At 48.8% G+C, this 19,209-nt stretch overlaps 1 protein-coding gene across 1 annotated transcript; it reads right to left on the reverse strand.

Moving 5' to 3' along the window:
* Positions 1-3,961: 3,961 nt before the first annotated feature.
* LOC124664992 (clavaminate synthase-like protein At3g21360) lies at positions 3,962-9,017 on the reverse strand. The gene is made up of 3 exons (XM_047202393.1): positions 8,560-9,017; positions 7,681-7,934; positions 3,962-4,653 (listed from the first exon to the last, which is right to left on the reverse strand). The coding sequence occupies exons 1-3, from the start codon at positions 8,932-8,934 to the stop codon at positions 4,293-4,295; spliced, it is 990 nt and encodes a 329-aa protein (XP_047058349.1). The 5' UTR covers positions 8,935-9,017; the 3' UTR covers positions 3,962-4,292.
* Positions 9,018-19,209: the final 10,192 nt, after the last annotated feature.

Consider the following 19,209-nt stretch of genomic DNA (forward strand, 5'->3'; position numbering starts at 1 on the left):
CGTCGCCCACATCTCCCCACCGCTCCGCCGCCACCCACGGACCGGCGATTTGGGAGCGCGTCGCCGCCGGCCATCGTCGTCGAGACGCCGGCAAGCGGGGCGGAAGCATAGGTCGAGGTCCCTGCGCTTTCGCCGCGTCGTAGCAGAAGTCGGAGGACGCGCCGCCGGCGCCGTTGTCCTCTCACCGTCGCGACACCTCCCGCCGTTCGCAGCCTGCGCCGCTTCCGCCGGAGGTGAGCTCTCCCGCACTCGCGTATCCGGACCGGACGTCGTCCGAGACGGCCGCTTCTGCGAGTCGCTACGAAGCATTTGGATGGCCTCCGCCTGCGAGGTGTTCGGTCAAATGCTCGAACTAAAATGTGTCCCTTTTCGGATCATGGTGGACAGCGACGACGAGTACTACTTCAAGAACTTCATCGACACGTCGTCGAAGAGGAGTCCGACGACGATTTTTTCACGGATGCTCTGCGCTTGCTCATCCACAAGCACGTCGTCTCGCAAATCCCCGTGCATCGGGGGTCCTTGCCGGGGCGCGCGGCCGCCTTGGACCGCAAAGAGAACGCGGCCACGACCAGCTCTACAACGACTACTTCAAACCCAAGCCATTGTTCGTGCCGTCCATGTTTCGCCGTCGTTTTCGGATGACCGGGCCGCTGTTCCGCCGGATAATGGATGCCGTGAAGATCTACGACGACTACTTCGTGCAAAAGTGGATGCAATTGGCAAGGTAGGCCTCTCTTCGTACTCGCAAATGCACGGCAGCGATTAGGATGCTCGCATATGGCGTTGCCGGTGATTTCGTAGATGAGTACACGCGCATGAGTGAGTCAACCGGCTTGGAATCGATGTACGTGTTCTCGCAGAGTCGTGATCGGTTCGTTCGGAGAAGAGTACCTCCGGCAACCTAATGCAGAGGACACAGCTCGTCCGTTGTCGATCAACGCTTCCGGGGGTTTTCCTGGGATGCTTGGCAGCATAGACTGCATGCACTCGGGAGTGGAAGAACTGCCCCTTTGGTTGGCAGGGGGTATACAGCGGCCATTCTCGAGGGGTGCACAGTCATTCTTGAAGCTGTTGCTTCCCATGACACATGGATTTGGCACTCATTCTTCGGAATGGCCGGCTCGCACAATGATATCAATAGTCGTTGCAGCGCTCTCCGGTGTTTGATAGGCTAGCGTACGGTCGGTCCCCGATGTGGATTTTGAGATCAATGGCCACCACTACACGAAGGGGTACTACCTTGCTGATGGTATCTATCCACCTTGGGCTACACTCGTTAAGACAATCCGAAACCCCAACTCAGAGCAGGAGGCAAGGTTTGCCAAAGAGCAGGAGGCAGCCCGGAAAGATGTCGAGCGGGCGTTTGGCATCCTCCAAGCTCGTTGGGCTATCGTCGAACACCCCGCCGCAGCCCGGGATGTGCAAACTCGTGGGAGGTGATGACCGCTTGTGTAATCATGCATAACATGATTGTTGAGGTAGAGCGGGATGATTCACTCTTTGATATTGACTGGGAAGGCCAAGGAGAGTTGGTTACTCCTCAGCAAGGAGCTCCGGCATCATTGCGGGACATTCTTCATGCGCACCATGAAATTCGAGATGTAGCTGTACACAACCAGCTTCGAGCTGATTTGGTCGAGCACATGTGGCAAGCACGTAGGCAACAATGCTGCAAACAACAATGATGAAGGAAATCCTGAAGCCTAGAGCATTTGTATCATTTTTTCATTTTATTTCAATAATACTTTATCCTTGATTACATGGACTATGTAATGTGTAATACATTTTGAGCATTTGTACTATTTTATATATTTTATATAATATTTTTTTGCGTTTTCTAGTGAATTTACAAGAAAAACATACCATATGGCGCCGCGACCCAAATCTGCCGCGTTGGGCGCACCGCGCGACCCAAACGGACGCGCGGACGCGGGGCGCTGTCCGCGCGTCCGCTCGGGCACGCAAACGGCCCAAAACGGACGGCCCAGCACGTCCGTTTGGGTCGCCCGGTTGGAGATGCCCTAACCGCCCAAAAGCTTCCTCCCCTGCTCTGCCGTTGCTAGTGCCTTTTCTGTGTTCAACTGCGCCTCAGACAAACACTTTTTCCCTGGCTGCCCAGCGGATCCAAGATTTGGTGTGATCGGTGATCAGGGTCATAACCAACGGTTGATTTGGCCAGCCCAACGACCGGTTAGCCAAATGATAGCTCTCATGTGTCTCAAACGTATACCTAATTCTTTTTTTTTTTTGCGAGGAAACGTATACCTAATTCAGCTCAAAGCATGTGTACTACCTCTGTCCCTATTTAATCTACGCGTGAGACGCACGTACATAAGCTACTTTGTCTGTACAGCGTGCACATCAATTTAATCCGAACGGAGGGTGTACATATTTCATATTTTTAAGAGCCTATGTTTCGAAAAAAAAAACTCACACGTAGAGAGATAACACTTGCAAGTTGCGCACGAAGGCCATATCAGCCAGCGGGATCATTCCATTACCATTCGCTCTCTGAAGAGAAAGTAGTGACGGCTGCACTAGCTCACTCGCTTTTCATGGAATCCACATCTTCTATCACTCCATCGCCCAGCTGAAGGACACATCGTCGTACTGTAAATGCTATGCCAATTGGAGCAGCTAGCATCTCGATCGTACGTGACCGATCGCTTTAGACGGATAGATCAGCCGCGCGCGCATGCACATCCGAGCTGAGATGCTGATTAGTTAAAGAGGATTAGAGATCGATGCTCTGCCTGCTGCTTGATCGCACTGTTGTTGCCTGTCGTTAGCGTGCGTGAATAGAAGCGTGCCGACAAGCCGCCAGTTTTGCACGGCCTGCGGAAGAGAGATCCGTGGATGAACAGGATAGCCACCAAACGGCATGCTAGTTTTGCACTGTTGACTGTCGTTTTCTGAAGTTTGTTTCAGCGAATCATCATAGCAACCGCTCAGTTCATCCGTGATTAATAAACAACTCGACCTAGCAAACGAGGCCCAGAACACCTCACAAAATTCCTTACAGCATCAAAAGCCCAATAAACCATCGGCTTGCTTCGGCCGTGGCGCCCAAATAGGTCACAGCTCACAGGCTCGCAGCTTGCAGGGCCGGAAACTACATTGTACCTCCTCTACAGGCTTAAAAACTGAGGAAAAAGCTATGTTTTTTTTTTATCATGCGCGATTATTTTGGACAAAGGCACTTTGCTGCTGTGCGTAGTACTGTGTGTTCCGAACAGATCAATCGATCTAGCAAATCGAGACAGCTTTGTAGCCACAGCCACTTGCTCTCCGCTTAATAGCCCTACAATTATACCACTTAATATAAGTACAGTTTAAAAGAATTTTTTTAAGTTTTTATAATTTTCTATGATTTTTTAAATACTAAAAAGGCGATCCAAGGGGGGTTTGCATCTTGATATTCTTTACACACTAAGTTTCGCAAAGAAATGGTATTTTTATGGGCTGTGTAAAAAAGACATTTTTTGGTTATTCAAAATAACTTTCTACGTGACATGTTTTTATCTTTTTTACGTAGGCCACACAAAATATCGTTATCCCACAAACGTTTGCGAGTGAAAATGTACATCTAGATTTTTTCTTCATATTTTCAATATTTTAGGATAAATTTAAAATACATTTTTCTTAATAGGTGCACTTAGACCTATGCTATGAGCCAAAACACTATGTCCAACCCACCCTCCTTCTACTACGAACTTGGCAGTATATAAGTTTGCACATCCGCCTCTTGCCACACATGACCCTTTGAGACTTATTACGAATATTTAAATCTCACATGGGCCTAGCCCACTTATTTCTAACAACCATCATCTGGCTATACTTGTAGGCTTTGTAGCCATGCTCTTATTTCGTTTTTGTTCATGTGAATATTATTTGTGATCAATAAAGACGGCAGCGAACCTTTCTGTAAAAACTAGAGAAATTCAACTATAGAAAAATGTGTTCCCCTGAAAAATATAAAACAATCCATTCCCTTAAAGAGGAATATACAACAGTTCATAGTGGTGATTGGTGAACAAAATCTGTAGAAGGAAATAATTCCATCTAGATCGCCATGGAAACATAGCAGTTATCAAATCTACACTGGCATAGAAATTGACAAGCGAAGACGAAAACTACAGCCAGAACATTTGTGTACTTGCTACCGAAGTTCTGCTTTTTGGCATTTCTAGGGCTCATCCGGTTCGTGACTGCAAAACAGACGTCATACATACATACTCCAGATCAGAAATTCTTCAGCAAAGCCTCACGCCTCATAATGCATTTACATGCTATTTACAAAGAGAAGCAAGTACGCGCCGTGGAGGCTCGAAAGACCTCCGAGAGTGCAGGACCGCCCAGTTGTCAATGAGAAGAATGTCACCTTGCTGCCACGGAACAGCGACACATTCCTCCTCTAAGATCTTCCCACATTCTTCTATGACATCAGCAGGCAAGGGTGAGCCATCACCAAACGTGACGGCCTTAACAGGATCGTTCCGAGCATCCTTCCACCCAGTGTAGGCAGCAACCATGCTGTTGAACCATATTTTCCTCATTCGGACCTCGTCCCACTTGACTGCGGGTATCGGACCCATTACTGTTTTAACTCCGTCCTCGGTCCATTCCAGCGTCATTCCAAGCTTTGCAGCCCTGTGAAGGAAAGCCAGACCCAACTTCAGTGACAACATAGTAAGTGAGCTACAGTTCTCGATGAAACTGTATTTCAAATGTTATTAATAAAAAGTTTTAAGCATTTTTTGGTCGGTGCACTGCACAGACGACAAGATGAAAGATAAAAATGCAGTGCTCAATATCATGATGGCAGGCCATTGGAATAATCCAACATGGGCACAATAACTGAAGGCCATTCGTCTACTTGAAATTATTTAAACCTCCTACTACGCAATAATAGGCTGTGTAATATAGCTCTAGTCAACATTTAGCTGATAGTTCAATATTCAGCTCTAGATACACCTTGTTATGAGCCCCTAATCAAAGATCAACATTTATCCCAAGATTTTAGAACCTAAGTGGTGCTATAATATCTATAAAGTTCATCCCCACTAAGTGCTTTTAATGTTTGCAAGCTTGACATGCAAAGCATCCACGTCATCTATCTGATTGCTAATCCCCTAGCCTGTCATAATCCGTTTGATTGGTAATTCCCTACAGCAAGCGATGCTATCCCAGCTCTCCTCTTTTAAAAATGTCCACTGACCTTCCTCTTCAAGTAACGCCTCCACACTCAGCGTTACTATAATGACATGTTTCTTAATATTCCACTCCTCCCCACCTTTTTATACCATTCCATTGTGAGTTTGTGACTCATGCGTCGCCAGAGCATGAAACTAATGTGATTCTCCCGTGTCATGGTGCCTCTGATTCCCCTTCGTTCCTTCACATCTGAAACCCACAATATCACATAGTCACTGATCCAAAGAAGGCTCCTTGCCGTGGCCTACTACTCCCTCACGCATGTCTTTCTTCTTGAGTTCTCATCGTATCAAAATTTGTTTTGCAGAATAACAGCATATAAGTTCGCACGCCCTGATCTGTCTCATGATATCTTCCGAGGACACGGCCTATCACGAACGATCCAACCCAGCAAAACTTATAAACGGTCCAAGCAAGCAAAATTTATAGGCGAGTCACCTCCCATGGCGTTTCTATTTTGTTTAGTATTCTTGGTTCACATCTGATTATTGTTCTGGTGCAGCAGTAACAAAAGGCGAGTCACCTCCCATGGCGTTTCTATTCTGATTAGTATTCTTGCAGCACATGTAATCTGAATCTCAGTAGATGTTGTATACATACTTTCGTTCGTACTATTATTTTTCATTGTAATGAAAGACGTTGTATGAAATCAATCCCCAGATCCCCCAATGGTTTAACTCCGACATGATGGTTAAACCTTATGAGCTGACGAAAAATGCAATTGCTAGAGAACATGAAGGCCAAAGTTACCCTTTTTTTGTTTGACATCTTCCGAGTTATCCAATACTTATATAGTATTATGTATCCACAAACGACATGCAAGTTGATGAAATTTAACAGTCACATTGAACTATGCTTTTTTTGGGTGTTCTCCATTTGGTTTTCCAGTCAACCCCAAATAGTAGTTGTCCCATGGTCTCTGAACATATCCTATCTTTGGGCGATTTCCTTATCTCTTGACTTGACAAGATTTTACATTGTCACGTACTTGCTCTGGTCTCTTTTAATTGACTAGAATTTAGTACAACTTTATAGTAAATTTGAGTTAATTAAAAAGATCGGATGGAGTAGTACAATACAAATATTTACACAATATACATTTGTTGCTACATGCTAAAAAGGACATACATATCGTAGAGTACCTCTCAGTTACTAGCTTCACCATGGGAACCAAGTTAAAGAAAATCATCTTCCATTCGTCAAGACGACATTGTGAGATGAGTGTTGCAAGAAACGGGCAGGCTAATAAAACAGGGTGGAGCAATACGGACAGTACTAAATTATCCATATATTTCTTGCATAATATTTTCCTAAAGTGAGAAATTAATACTAATTAATCACTTTGTCATGACATTAGACATATTCTGCTATAGTTCTATTATTGTTTATGTGCTATGAATTATGCACATGATTTTTAGTACCTAAATTCAGGGGGTTAACTCATACCATGTGGATCTCAAAAAAGGAACTCTTATCATGTCGTTGTTATCTTCTTGCATACTAAACAAATAACACTTCATATATTTGTATACTAGCCCGTCCATACTATTTTTTTCATATCTGAAAATCATCTATCATTCCCGCAGCAACGCTCGGGGTGTCAACTAGTTTCTAAATAATGATTATACCATATACTACAACATTTATGTGCATGGTATCATATTATGGTAGAAGAAGAGCATCTATTTTTTCAAATATCAAGTGGGAGCAACTTTAGAGAATAGTTCAACTGACCACATGACCGATTGAATAAGTTCCTCCATTGACCAAGTATACCAGCAGAGCCACTGGTACAGGACTGGTAAGTTCCAATCAATTGTACCAGCTACTCAAAAGTAACCAGTTCATTAGTGACTGGATTTCAGAAACTTTGGGCTTGCTATATACGTTTCAGACCGCCAGAAATTCTACCGTACCATTTTTACTTGGTGAAGTGATGCATATCCACGATAGGAAAGAGGTGGCACCGATCGACGAGAAGTTACTCCAACACCGACTAAGGTGTTTGGGCATATCCAGCGGAGGCCTCCAGAAGCTCCGGTTAACAATGGAATTCTAAAGAGCATGACGGAGACTAGGAAGGTAGAGGACGACCAAAGTTAATGTGGGTGGAGGCGATAAAAAGAGACTTGAGGGATTGGAATGAACCTAAATTCTTGACTCTTGATAGGACTGCATAGATCAGCGATCCATGTGCCGGAACCTTAATTACTCGCTTTTTTCTTTCTTTCTCCTTGTTTTGGTTTCTTTTTTCTGTTGGTTTTTTTACACCTTTTTTGTGTTGGGTTTCATATCTAGCCTACCCCAACTTGCTTGGAAAAAGGCTTTGATGATGTTGTTATTGTTGATGTTGAAGTGATGCATATTATCTAGTAATGTTACAGTAGATATTTGTATGCAAATTTTCAGAAGTAATACTAGATCTATTAATGTATCAGTTTGTAAAGGAATAAGAGAGCAGACCTTTCCTCAGCAACGGCTTTATCTTTAGTGAGAAATGTAGAGTGCCATCCACGGCCGATTGGAGAAGATGGGTCGTCACCCTCTCCTAAGACCCGTGTGTATATAAGGCCATGCTTTTCCAATTTCTCCACAAATTCCGGAAATTTTTCATTCATCCTCTTATAAACATAATGGCTCAGCACTATCGGTGTCTCTCCACCACTCTTGGGTTCCACTTCACAGAAGAAGAACAATTTCGCTGGGAATGTTGGAACCTAAAGAAAGAATAAATCCGGTGAGCTCTGAACTTCTGATAGTGCAAAATGAAAATTCCAAAACTAAGCGTTGCCATACGAACTAATCTGAAATGCTATCCTGAAATGCTGAATGCATGTTGTTTCAATCTTGAAACGGGGGAACATCAATGTCTAGGTACTTAGATTGTTCTGAAAAACCATCGTATGCAATTAAATTAAATATCCATGTGTTGAGTGTGGTTTGCCGTTGCCCTGAGTTTTGAGCTACTGACTACAGGCCTCTTGTTGAAGTCAATCAATGTTCGGTAGTTACCATCGTGAAAATGAAAATTGCAGATGGGGAGTTTTACACTGAATTTTAGTATCTAGAATGCAGACCCTGACTTTAGTAACCAGTTTAGTAGTGAAATGCAGAGTGTGGGGACTTCTATGTCTAGGTGGAATTCTTAAATTGTTCTCAAAAACCATCATGCAATCAAATACCGATGTGTTGATCAGCTTTCCCTGAGTTCTGAGCTACAGACTTCAGGCCTCCTGATTAAGCCAATGTTTCTAATGATCACTGAAGGGCGAGTTGTGCTAACGGGTCTCACTTCCACTAACATGGAATGGGCTCAGGGAATGAGCCAGGAGGTATGCTGACCTGCGCCATCTCGTGGTGGAAGGGGATCTTCTGGTCGGGCGGCGACTCGTTGGCGGTGAACACCCGCCCCACAACGTTGCTGCGGGGCGCCGCGCCGCCGACGTACGGCAGCTCCTCGTACCCGAACGCGTCCACGGCGCGGTCGAAGTCCGCCGCCGTCAGCGCGGGAAACCCACGCAGCAGCACCGCCCCGGCCTCCAGCAGCAGCGGCTCCACCCGGGACGCCCGCTCCGACCGCACCGCCGCCAGGAACTCGTCGAGGCTTCCTTGTGCCGGTGGTCCGCCGCTCGGGACGAGCACCGCAGGGAAGGCGACGCCCTCGACGGCCCGCTGCTCCGGGAGGCGCGCTTCCTGGAAGAAGCTGCTCCCCGCCATCTGCGCTATCTGCAGGCAGAGCTTGGTTTCCCAGCTGATGCGGCGGTGCGCGGGTGTGACAGTTCTGCGAGACTCTCTGTGAGCTCGTGTGACTGAGCTGAGAGACGTGACGATGATGCTTCAGAGTGGAAGGAGTGAAGACGCTTTGGGTTGGATGAACGTGGACGGATTCTGGAACAGAGTGGACTGTCGTTCTCTCACGACGGCAACCGCACTAAGCTGGGCCTGCATACGAACTATTCCACCTACTAGCGATCTAATTGTGTCAGCCCAGTTATAGGTCAAGCAATGCAGTGTTTCCTTCAGCCCAATATAACAGGTGCCCATTTTATGAACATTTAAAAAAACATTTTTAAACCACGTGATCATTTTTCAAAACAAACAAATTGCAATCTGTCACTTCTACATTTAAATGTATCTATATACACTAAGTAGTGTCCATTCATCTAAGTTTTCACAAATCTAAGATATCTTTTTATGCACACAGACTTAGTGGGTTTTTTACCATGAACATTTTTAAAATACGATTTTTTTAGAATCTCAACATTTGTGAAAAAAAATGAAATCTTACGAAAAAACAAGCAAAGAAAAAAAACAAGAAGAAAAATAAAAGAAACTTGTAAAACCCAAAAAAAACATCCAAAAAAAGACACCCGTGTGAGCGGAGCACAATCCGTCCTGGCGTTGGGATGTGAATATAAATTGCCTTTTTTTTGTTTGGTGAACACGCGTGGTGTTGCTCCAAGTTAATGGCGGTGGTTCTCCTATTTCCTGCAAAGGCATGTGTATAGGAGCTCCCCTTTCGGTTGCTGCCTAGTTTCTTTAAGCTAACCTAGCCTATCCACGAGAAAGACCTATCTGGAGATCCACGTTTAGGTTCGGCGCAATTCATCAAATGTTAAAAACTAGAAAAAAAAACAATGACAAATAAATGGAGAAAAACAATGTTTAGCATGCCATGTAAGAATAATTACTTCTTTTAGTTGGGGTACTTACTCCCTCCGTCTATGAAAGGGTGTCTCAATCTTATCAAAATTTGGATTTATCTAGACGTATTTTGGTACTCCCTCCGATTCATATTAATTGACTTCAATATGGATGTATCTAGACACATTTTAGTTCTAGATACATCCATATTAGAGTCAATTAATATGAACCGGATTTAGATACGTCCAAATTTATCCAAAGTTGAGATATCTTTTATGAATGGATGGAGTACTAAATTTTGGATATTTAAAAAGGGGTACAAAATGTAATTACTCTTCTCTTGAAACTATCCACTGACCGTGTGAAAAATAGCACAATAAGGTAGTTGATCCAAATTCCAAAGACCAACAACCTGGTAGGAGCTTTAAAGTTGAGCACTATCGGCGCTGCACGAGGAAGGCATGGCGCTGACTGTTGAACGAGTGTACCTCGTCGCATATGGTACAGTCAGCACCCACTCAGCACTCAGCACCGTACGCGGCGAAAGAACAGAGAAGAAAACCGACACGAGCTGTCCAAATCCCTCACTCTCTCTTAGGGCATCTCCAATGCGGAGACCCAAACCCAAAAACGGACACCATTTGGTAAAAACGCGTCCCAACGCGCAGACCCAAATGCAAAACGGACGGTCCGCGTGGTCCGGGACGACCCAAACCTCAACTAAATTTGCGGACACTTTGCGTCGTCACGGACGAGGACATGCGCGGATGGTCGTTTGTGTCCATGTATGGCCCAGTTGCCAGAGAGACAAAACCAACCCACCACTCTCTCTCCTCTGTCCCTCTTTCTGACTTCTTTTCCCCATGGATGCTCCCATAGGCTGCCGGCGGGAAGGCTCGCTCAGCGCCTTGCCGCCGTCGCCCACGCATGGAGGCCTCCGCCGCCACTTTGCTAGACCTTTTTTTCATCCATGCCGGAGTTCGCCGCCGCCGAAACGAGCTCCGGCGGCGAAGCTCGTCGACGGCGATGCGCATGGCGACGACCAAGGGCGCCGGCCGCTCCGCCGCGCGCTGCGGCTTCTCCCGCGCCGCCCGCCGTTCGTTGCGGCTGGCGCTCCGCCGCGCGCGCGCGCAGCTGCTCCGCCCGTGCGCCTCGTCCCCGCTCCGCCCAAATCCGCCGTCCTCTCTACAACGGTCGCTGCGCACGCGACGGGACGGCCCCCGCGATAGAATCCGCCGGACGCGGCTGCGCCGGACACCGCGGCATGGCGGAGGTCGCCGCGGCGGATGCGGCGGCCGGGGTCGTCCGCGCTCTCGGACGCCGGAGCGGCTGCTGCTGCTCATCCCGGGCTTCCTCGGCGACGCGCGGTCGCGGCACGGGACCGCGAACGCTCGAGTTCCTCGTCCTCCGGCCGCGACGATGGGGCAACGCCGGCCGGCTGCGCCGGGCGGCGAGCGGCGGCGGTGCCGGGAAGCCCGAGCCGCGGCGGGGCCGGGGTAGCGGCCGCGGCGATGCTTTGCAGCGCCGCGGCGGCAAAGGGGCCACGCGTGCGGCGGGGCGATGAGCATCGGCACGGGCCGGGAGCTGTGCCCACAGCGACGGGGCCGCGCCCGCGGCGGGGCGATGAGCTGAGCCCCGCGGCCGGGAGGCTGCGCCGCGACGGGCGAGGAGCAGCGGCACGGGCGGGAAGCTGCGCCGGCGGCAACGGGGCCGCGCCCGCGGCTGCGCCCGCGGCGGGCGGCGAGCAGCGGCACGGGTCGGGAGCACCAGCTCGCGGCGGGCGAGGTGACGCGGCTCGCGGCGGGGCTACGGCGTGGTCGACGGCACGGTCCGGGGCAGGAGGAGCTCGCCGGCGTGTGCGCCTCCGAGTAGTACTAGTACGAGCAAAATTTAGGTCTCTATGTGCGTTGGGGAATACAAAATTAGTAGGACATCCGGGAGCTGTCCGCCTGTCCGGGTGCCGACCCAAACAGCAAAAAACGGACGTCCAGATGCGTCCATTTGGGTCAGTGCGTTGGAGATGCCCTTAAAACCCACGGGAAAGAATCGACATTCAAGCTAAACCGCGGTCAAGAAAAACACTTGTTAAACCTGCAACTTGCCGATTGTTTATAACCCATAACAAGAGGGTTCATGTTTGGTTTTAGTTTCTGTCAACAGTTTCGACGGCGATGAAAGGCAGGAGGTATAATCCTAGTCCCTGGCCTTGTTGATTCCCGCATCGATATTGCCCTTGGAACATCGGGCGTCGTCCAAGTTGGAGTGTACCTGTCCTGCGATCAGCTATGAGCGCAGCAGCCGTGCAATGCTGCTTGGCCTTTGGTTACTCCGTCGGTCGTCGCTAAGCATGACGATCTAACGCTCCTCCAACCAAACCGCACTATGTATGAGGATCCCTCGGCGAGATCGGCCGGAGAGAGCGACGTCTCTTCCAATCATGCTGGAGGTCATACAAAATGTCTTTAGTTTTCAGCTACAGACCATGCTTAGTTCCATGCATAGGTCGATCAGTGTAGAAACGGAAGCAGCGTCTGTCCGACGAGCATCGAGAATTGCCGTTGGTGCGTCTGACCAGAATTGCCGTTGCATCTCAAGAGAAGATACTTTAAACAAAGAGTTTGGTGAAATGCAGACTGTCAGGGACTAGTAGTGGTGTGTAATAGTGAGATTAGTGGTATTGAATACTTCCTCCATTTGCGTATGTAAGATGTTTAAGCATTTCCTTTGGGTCACCTACTTTAATTTGTATCTAGTCTATTTTTAGTATGTAGGTTCACACACTTTAGTTTGTATCTAGTCTATTTTAAAAGCATCTAAAACATGTTGTGTTGATACATAGAGCGAGTACTACGCTGGTGATTCTGCGCCTCGACTTGGCCCAGGAGTCCAGAGCGCTCTCCGATCGGGAGGTTTGGTTGCGGCGCTCCCTCAAGCTGAAGCTCATTGGCCTTGCGTCGCTGGAGCGAACCATCGCTCGGCAGCGGGCGAGGGTTGCGGGGATCAGAGACGGGGATGCGTCGACACAGTTCTATCGCATCTTGGCGGAGTCCAGGAGCAGGCGATGCCTCATCGGCTCCCTTTCTTCTGGAGATCGCACCGCCACGGACTTGCGCGGGAAGGTGGATTTGGCCACCTCCTTCTACCTTGATATCTTGGGCACCGCGCAGCCGCGGGAGGCCGATGTTTCCCTCCGGGCCATTGGCCTCGAGCCAGTTGATCTCTCTGACCTGGAGGCTCCATTCTCTGAGCAAGAGGTGTGGGACGCCATCCGGGCTATGCCGGCGAACAAGTCGCCCGGTCCCGATGGTTTCACGTGGGAATTCTATCGTCGTTGTTGGCCGGTGGTGAAGGAGGACGTGCTTGCGGCGATGAGTGCCATCTGGTTGGGCCATGATCAGGGTTTCTCGGCCCTCAACGAGGCCTTGATCACCTTGTTGCCCGAGAAAGAAGGCGCTTCCGACCTGAAGGATTTCCGCCCGATAAGCCTCGTTTACAGTTTCGCCCGGCTTCTTACTAAGGTCCTTGCTCGGCGGCTTGGTCCGAGAATGGTGGAGCTGGTGGGTGCAAACCAAACGGCTTTCATACAAGGCAGATGTATACAAGATAACTACCTCCTCGTCAAAGAGTCTGCAAAGCTGCTGCATCGCAGGAAAGTCCCGGCGCTCCTGCTTAAGGTTGACATCGCTAAGGCCTTCGAAAGCATCTCGTGGTCTTTCCTCCTCAGCGTGCTCCGGCAGAGGGGTTTTGGCCCTCATTGGCTGGGATGGATCGCGATGCTGCTTCGTACGGCCTCCACGATTGTGCTCGTCAACGGCTGCGCGGGCGACGCGTTCCGGCACGGGAGGGGTCTGCGGCAAGGGGATCCCATCTCCCCGTTGCTCTTCGTCATCGCCATGGACGTTCTGTCAGCGCTGTTTCTTTCGGTGGAACGGGCCGGCATGCTTTCTAGCCTGGCGGAGGTGGGGTTGCGCCACCGCGTCTCCCTCTATGCTGACGACGTCGTCATCTTTTCTAAACCCTGCGCCGGCGAGATCGCCGCGGTTTGGGAGGTGCTGGCTTGTTTTGGTGGCGTCTCTGGCCTCCAGGCGAATCCGGCCAAGAGTTTCGCCGCGCCGATCCAGTGCTCTCCGGAGCTTCTGCTCGATCTCGACGAGGCACTGTCGTGCCCGCTTGGCGCGCTCCCTTGTAGCTACCTTGGCTTGCCGCTGTCGTTACGGAAGCCTGGGAAGGCAGACCTGCACACCGTGCTTGACAAGCTCGCCGCTAAGCTGCCTTTCTGGAAAGCTAGGCTGCTCTCTAGGGAGGGGCGCTTGACGTATGTGCAGGCCGTCCTCTCCTCCTCGGTGGTTTACCAGCTGCTCGCTCTCGACCTTGATCCGTGGTTCATCAAGGCGGTTGACAAACTGAGACGCGGGTTTCTTTGGGCAGGTGTTGCGGATGCGAAGGGTGGTTGCTGCATTGTCGCTTGGCATCTCGTCTGCCAGCCGAAGTCGCTCGGAGGTTTGGGTTTGCGCAACCTCGCACTCATGAACACCGCCCTTCGCTCGGGCTGGATGTGGTTGCAGCGCACCTCCATGGACAAGCCTTGGGCCGGCCTACCGATCGCGGCTTCGGAGAGCACTGTCAGCCTCTTCAACGCCTCCGTTTCTATCAAAGTCGACCATGGCTCCAAAGTTCTTTTCTGGGAGGACGCGTGGATTGGGGGGCTCGCCGTGGACTCCATTGCGCCTGCAGTTCTAGAGCTCGTCAAGCCGGCCGTGCGGCGGACCCGTACGGTACAGCAAGGGAAGCTCAACAATTCTTGGGCGCAGGACATTTCGGGGCAGCTCTCCGTGGACGCCGTAGTGCAATACCTGCGCCTGTGGGCGGCGGCTTCCCACGAGCTGCAACAGGTCGACGGCACATCGGCCTCCGACGTTTTCAGGTGGAGGTGGACTGCGGACGGAAGCTACTCATCCAAAGGTGCTTACCGCGCGCTCTTCCATGGCACTGTTGGTCTGCTCGCGGCCCCCTTGGTGTGGAACTCTTTTGCGCCGTTAAAGTTCAAGTTCCACGCCTGGCTTGCGCTGCGGCGGCGCTGCTGGACTGCCGATCGAAGGCTGCGGCGCGGCCTGCCGTCACATACGCTTTGTAAGCTTTGTGACGCCAGTGACGAGACGCTCGATCACTTGTCCCTACATTGCCTGTACGCGCATGAGATCTGGGCTGGGCTCGTCGTGCGCTTGCGGCTACCGGACTTCACTCCCACGGGCGACCTCGGCATCAAGGACTGGTGGTTGCAGGCGACTGCTAGGTTCGCCAAGGCAGACCGCCGCTCGGCCAACTCTCTGATCATGCTCACGCTCAGGTCGCTGTGGTTGGAGCGGAACGCGCGTGTCTTCGAGGATAAGCGCTTGCCCCATGTCGTGACACTAGGGCTCATTGTCGATGAGTGGCACGGCTGGGTCAGGGCCAGGCATAGTGGTAGACTGCCGGGAGAGTGAGCGGTTCTTCTTTGCTTTCTAGCCGGCGCCAGAATGGCGCTTGGCACCCCCTGTTGTAACTTGGTGGATTGGGACATCTTTGCCCGTTCTTCTTAATGCAATGACGCGCAGATCTCCCGCGGGTTCGCTAAAAAAAGTACTACGTTGGTCCCAAACAATATCAGAAGTCCAGTACACTCGTGTAAGAAAGTTCAAACTTAAATCTCCTCGCCTCTTCGCCCGCTATCATCGGCAAATAGTAGGGGATAAGGTCCGATAAAGCGGAACAAAGCACATGGAGAACATATGTACTACCAAATTGTATGTTCCATTCAGAGTTGCTAAAGGAGTCGGCCTTGCTCGTAGCTGGAGTGGAGTCTCTCTCGTTATTCCAAGTGAAACATCTATTTGGCAGATGGATTTTCTTTAACTCGCCGTCGGAGGGTTGCCTAGAATATTTTTTATGGTTTGATTTACATTTCTCTTATTCATTTTTGCAGCTCGGTTGAATTCTCCGAGCGGGATCGACTTCACACTGATGCCTGGTTTTTGGGCCAAGAGCTCGGCCAAGAGATCACCTTCTCGACTCTCGAGAATACAACGTTGGACTATACACAGCGGTGAACTTGAAATTGATGCATGTTTGATATATGAGGACCGTCACCGATAGGCAAAACTCGGTGTCGATGATGTTCGAAATTTGCACCGCCGTTTCGCCCCATAACATGAGGATCCCGCCACCCCCACCCACTTGTTTCTCCGTCCCCGATTGTTGCACATAGTTATTGAGGCGGTTGCCCCCCTAGGTCGGATGACGCATATTGGTTGACAACATCGAGCTTGGCCTCTTGCAAGTAGGCGATTTGGCAAGAGGAAGCTGAAATAATTTCGTGGGCGGTTGTCTGTCTGTCAGGACGTTGAAACCTCACACATGAAATATATGTTGTCACTCATTCAACCTTTTTTTTCATTCGTTTAGGAAAATTGAACTATGAGGGCATATAGTTGCTAGCTAAGTCTATATAATTAAGCCTATCTTGTATCCTATGATCCCAATCCAAAATATGAAGGAAAACGCCGACGTTCCCCCGGGAGAACAACGTTCTGATCCCCCGCCTCCCACGCACGCCACGTCTGAAAGTGCATGGACCCTCATGTGTGGTTTTGGTAATTAATGACAATCCCTATGGACTAATGTTTGCATTGAGTTTTATTTGTAGGTGTTGTCCATAGGCAATGCTTGAACCATATGTTGGCTTCAAGGTTGCATTAAGAAGAAATTAATGAAGGATATCAAGTATCAAGTATGCCTTGAAGATGAAGATGAAGTGATCCCTCAAAGTTAACTTCAAGACATCAACATGATGAAGAATGAAGAAATGAAGTGCAAGTTCAAGATGAGCCATCTCTAAGAGATCATTTGCTTGAAGCTTTCCATCCATATGGTGATCATGGATATGTGAAGATGTGCCGAAGAAAATGCTCTCCCATGGTGGATTATGGGGGAGCAATCCACAAGACTTCATCAAGCAAGCACAATCAAGAAAGGTGTTCCATCTTGTTGTGATCAAGATCGTCTTCATCGAGCTCAAGAGGAACGCGCAAGGTTAAGGTTTGCTCTTGATAGGGTTTCTTTCTTACATGTCTCATGGTGTAGTTGGAGACCGTTTTATAGTTTAGTTGCCGTACTATCAAGAGGGCTCTCGAGTGAGTAACTCGATCGTATCGTTCGGAGAGAGCTCAAACCTTTGCATCATTGCATCATATTTCTTGGTTGTTATTTGGATCTTATCCATGTGGTGATTTAGAGCTTGTGGTTATTTCCATAGCAAGCTCTAGTTCATCAGCAGATTCGCATGAATCACTTGTTGCGTTTTCGATATTGGAGTTTTTATCGGTTTCTCGTATTGAGAGGTTTCACTCTAAAATACATAGAAAAACCTACCCCACTTGTTCTTAAGCCTTTCACTATTTGTGGGGTAGCTCTTGTCATCTTCTTTACAACAAAATTGGTTTCACCTAAATCCGAGTTTCCTAACTCAAGTTGTTGCATTTTCCATATTGGAGGTTTTACCGGTTTGCTGTTTATAGATAGGTAAAACCTTTATCCATTTGTTTCTATCCTACCTTACTGGACTATGATGGTTCCACGCATGATCTTGTAGAGCTTTTTACTAGCTTCGAAACGAGCCCAAGATCATCAAAATCGGAGTCCGGATGCAAAAGTTATTCAACTTTCCGTGAAGCAATTTTTTGGCCGGAAGTTGGCCGGAAGTTCCGGTGGCCGGAACTTCCGCCCTAGTTCCGGCGAACTTCCGGAAATGACGATTCTGCACGCAAAAGTATACTGTAAGCTTTCCGGGGTCGCCCCACTTCATCCGGAACTTGGCCGGTACTTCCGGGGGGCGGAAGTTCCGCCCCAAATGACCGGAAGTTCCGGTTTTGACGAGTTTTGTGCATAACGGGCAGATTTCTCTTGCCCTATTTAAGGGGGTCTTCTTCCCCAATGTTCCCTATCCGTTTGAGCTCGTTTTTGCCCCCATTGTTGACCTTCTTTGAGCTTGCTATCTCCCTCTCCCTCCCATGAATCTTGCATCTATTTGAGAGAAAGATAGAGGAGATCTAGATCTACATCTCCACCAATCAAATCCCTCTCTTTGTGAGGGGAATCCACTAGATCTAGATCTTGGAGAAATTTGGTGTTCCTCCTCCTATTTGTTCTTCCTCTCTTATTCCTCCAATAGCTTTTGTAGCTTTGTTGGAATTTGAGAGAGAAGTACTTGAGCATCTTTGTGGTGTTCTTGCCATTGCATTTGGTGCATCGGTTTGAGTTCTCCACGGTGATTCGTGGTGGTGAAAGCAAGAAGGTTGTTACTCTTGGGTTCTTGGAACCCTAGACGGATTCTAGGTCTTTTTGTGGCGATTTGTTGGGAGCCTCCAATTAAGTTGTGGAAGTGTGCCCCAACCTTTGTGTAAGGCCCGGTTTCCGCCTCGAAGGAAATCCCTTAGTGGAACCGTGACCTAGGCCTTTGTGGCGAGGGTCACCGGAGATTTAGGTGAGGCGCCTTCGTGGCGTTCGGTGTGTGGTGTGAGTACCGCATCTTGGGGTGAGGCCTTTGTGGCGTTGGTGTGCATCGAGCAACCACACCTCAAGGTGAGCCTCTTGTGGCGTTCGGGAGCACTAAGCAACCGCACCTCTCCACCGGAGATTAGCACTCGCAAGAGTGTGAACTCCGGGATAAATCATCGTCTCCCGCGTGCCTCGGTTATCTCTATACCCGAGCTCTTTACTTATGCACTTTACCTTGTGATAGCCATCGTGCTTGAAGTTATATATATCTTGCTATCACATACTTGCTTGTATTGCTTAGCATAAGTTGTTGGTGCACATAGGTGAACCATTGCTTAGAATAAGTTGTTGGTGCACATAGGTGAACAATAGTATATAGGATTTGGGCTTGACAAAGTAAATGCTAGTTTTATTCCGCATTTGTTAAGCCCATCTCGTAAAAGTTTTATTCCGCTTCTTATGTTCTTATGAATGCTTTGAGAGATGTAGGTCTTTTTCCATACTTGCCTTTTTGGAGCGCTCATGAGTTATGGACAAAAATTCAAGATAAATATGATGTGTCCAATATTATTAAGGATGATTGCATTGCTTCCACTTCCGGCCGTGATGAGTTCTCATCTTCATCCACTTCACCAAAGTGTGTCAAGACACAAGGTAATGATATGGTGAGTGGTGATGAAAATTGCAATGTTGATTTTGAGCTTTCTATTAATGATTCTTCATCTCTATCTCATTGCAATGTTTAATCTACGGACTCAAACACATCTAGCACTAGAAATGATTTACGTGCTTGTGTTGATAGTCCTTGCATATCAT

The sequence above is a fragment of the Lolium rigidum genome, chromosome 6 (genome assembly GCF_022539505.1).
Source record: "Lolium rigidum isolate FL_2022 chromosome 6, APGP_CSIRO_Lrig_0.1, whole genome shotgun sequence".
NCBI classification, from domain to species: Eukaryota; Viridiplantae; Streptophyta; class Magnoliopsida; order Poales; family Poaceae; genus Lolium; species Lolium rigidum.

Excerpts from the sequence above, each read along its gene's own strand:
- LOC124664992 (XM_047202393.1), bottom strand. The coding sequence starts at position 8,934 with ATGGCGGGGAGCAGCTTCTTCCAGGAAGCGCGCCTCCCGGAGCAGCGG. Across the intron at positions 7,935-8,559 it reads TCCACCACGAGATGGCGCAG|GTTCCAACATTCCCAGCGAA; the intron begins GTCAGCATACCT and ends TTCTTTCTTTAG. Across the intron at positions 4,654-7,680 it reads AAAGCCGTTGCTGAGGAAAG|GGCTGCAAAGCTTGGAATGA; the intron begins GTCTGCTCTCTT and ends TTTCCTTCACAG.